The 2,934-nt window shown below is 37.9% G+C and overlaps 1 protein-coding gene across 1 annotated transcript; it reads right to left on the bottom strand.

The window, feature by feature from the left end:
• Positions 1 to 1,223: 1,223 nt before the first annotated feature.
• Positions 1,224 to 2,144, bottom strand: LOC115243977. The gene has a single exon (XM_029821311.1). The coding sequence runs from the start codon at positions 2,142 to 2,144 to the stop codon at positions 1,224 to 1,226; it is 921 nt and encodes a 306-aa protein (XP_029677171.1).
• Between the last annotated feature and the right edge of the window lie 790 nt (positions 2,145 to 2,934).

Raw genomic sequence — 2,934 nt, 5'->3', positions numbered from 1 at the left:
TAGCAAATCACAATCACAAACGCAATCGCAATCGCAGCCGCGAGCCGTTAAGTCCGTATCAGACTACGCATTGAAGATTGTGATTCAAGATTCAAGATTGAAATTTGACCAATCAGAATAAAGAAATTTTAGTCCCTTTTGTTTTGATTAGTCAAATTCCAATCTTTAATCTTCAATCTTCAATTTTCAATGCGTAGTCTGATACGGGCTTTAGTGTGATTCGGGCTTAAGTTGAATAGTATGGGACTCAAGATGGATCCTTGGGGAAGGCCAATATGAGTGGTGCGATTTTGCAGATTAACACCTGCAGCAAAGCCTATAAGATGTCTGCGGGAAACCAAGATGTTAATAAATTTTAATATTTTCGGGGGAAGCCCGTATTTTTCCAGAAGGATCAATAGTATCTCTGGGCGGACCCTATCGAATGCTTCAACTATGTCCAAGAACGCGACACCTGTGAAATGTTTTGCCTTATTAGATGTTTGAATGCTTGTAGTTAGGATGGCGATGCTATCCATGCAGGATAGGCCCTTTCTAAAGCCGAACTGTGTGTTATGGAGGAGTAAGCTATTTTCCGCCCACCATTCAATTCTTCTGTGAATCAACTTTTCAAATATTTTTTGTAGGTTATTTGCAAGTGAGATTGGTCTAAGTGAATCTCTACGGCCTGGTTTAGGAATGAAAACAACGAAATATTCCGACCATTGAAGGGGATATGTACTTCTATTAAAGATTAGGTTAAATATTTTCAATATGAAATGGTGTAAATCATCTGGGAATTTTTTAATTATTTTATTGGAGATTAGGTCCGGGCCTGGAGAAGATCTAATTTTTAAAGTGGAGATAGCTTCTTTATACTCCTGCACAGAAAATGGAGTAAGAAGAAATTCCTTATTGATATTGACCCCGATATTAGGCATTTGTGAGAATAGATCTTGGATATTGAGTACTGGGTTAAGAGCTGGAGGAGCTAATTTATTAAAAGCTTCTGAGAAGGCTTCTTCTGAGATATGTGTATGCTGAGAATTGTTTGAATTCCTACTTGAGAAAGCTCTGCTATATCTCCACACGGTGGTTATTGGGGTGTTCATATTTAAGGAGGAGCAGAATTCGCGGAATGCAAACTTCTTTTTTTTAGCGAAGAATTTGGTTGATTGTTTCCTGTATTCTAGATATCTTTCTAAATTTTCGGACGAAGGGGAGGTTTTAAATCTGGTTAAGATTCAATTTTTCTGGAGAATCCTATCGTTGCATTTATCGTCCCACCATGTTGTGGGAGGTTTTTTCCTAAGGCCTCTAGATGACTGTTTTTTTGCACCCGCAGTTGTTAGCGCCAGGTGGATTGCATTGACTAATTCGTTGTAGTCGTTGTTTAGATCACCACTGAAGCCACGGAACCGATCAACAAACCTAGAACACTCACACTGGAACATGCCCCAGTCCACCCTGGCGGTAGAAAACGAAGGACGGCCAAAGGACGAATTAAGGCAATCGTCTGATATAGTTATTATAATAGGGAAATGGTCGCTGCCATAACTCTCCCCGAGAACATTCCATAAACATTTGGTGGCGATAGACGAAGATGCGAGGGTAATATCAAGAGCAGAAGTGGATGAAAAGTCTGCCGAAGCCCAGGTATAGTTGCCGTCATTGAGGCATGAAAGGTCAAGTTGCGAAATTGCGTTCTCTAGCCTATTTCCCTCTGAGTCCGGCCCCAAAATCCCTAGGGACCAGAGCGCACTTTTTCCATTAACGTCACCGCAGATGACGATAGGATTAAAGCTGGTGCAGTACCGAAGCAAGGATAGCCATGCTTGGGGCTCCGTATGCGGGCAATTACTGCCACGCGGAGGGCTATAGAGTGAACAGACGAATATAGATTTCTCTGTACTGAGCCAGATCTTTTCCATGATATGCTCGATATCGTTACGTTTGCATGTCTGATTGATATTCTCATCAACTATCTGAGTGAATCCGAGGTTTTTCCTCAAGAGGATGGCAACACCACCTCCTTGACGATTGCGATCGTGTGAGTATATATCGTAGTTGTTTATGTTAGGACGGAATTGTTCATTTAGCCTTGTTTCGCACAGTGCTACAATCCCATACAGCACCGCAAGATTGTAACAACATTGCAGCAACATTTTTCTGCAAGATTGCAACATTGCAGAAACATTGCAAAATATTGCGGCAGTGTTGTTATAATATTGCAGCAACAATAAAATGTCCGCCTACAGAAATATTGCAATACAATATTGCAGCAACATAGCAATATAATATATATGCAATAATACTTTATGTATATTTATCGACAATAATATCCTTACATATGAAAAAAATAATAAGAAATTGGGCCTATAAGAGTCAGGATCTAATGTGTATATAGATTTTCTGTATTATAATAACAAAATTATAGTGTAAATTTTTCGGTGCACATTCGATTTCCTTCAGTGACAGAGAATATCTAAGAGAAATAAGAAAAAACTGAATTTGCAATTGTGTAAATTTACAATCTCTTTGTATCCGAAATATTCAGATATCCGGATGCAAAAAGATCCTGGTGGATTTACGCATACAACGAGTTTTTTCACATCTCTCAAGTCTTTATATAATCTTAAAATTTATTTATTAAAATCTGAAGTATCTTGCATATTAGAAAATTATTATCAAATTTTTTATTTTATATAAGAATGGAAACTATTAAAAGAATTTTTAGTCCAATGTCTGAGTTCCCTGTGTTGGGGTCATATCATACACACAACTTAAACTAATAAAAATATTTATTATATCTTTAATCTTACTAGCCGCTCTTTGTAAACTTTATATAATCATCGTGACTAAAAATTAAATGCGGAATAGATAGCGCAACATGCGCCGCATAGCGGTAAACGAATGAACTAGCGATTATCGAATACTTTTTTTGTAATATTTTCG

Source organism: Formica exsecta, unplaced genomic scaffold (genome assembly GCF_003651465.1).
Source record: "Formica exsecta isolate Colony F162 unplaced genomic scaffold, ASM365146v1 scaffold775, whole genome shotgun sequence".
Classification (NCBI taxonomy): domain Eukaryota; kingdom Metazoa; phylum Arthropoda; class Insecta; order Hymenoptera; family Formicidae; genus Formica; species Formica exsecta.
The sequence above is the reverse complement of the archived record's forward strand: the minus strand, read 5'-3'. Positions and strand labels throughout refer to the sequence as shown.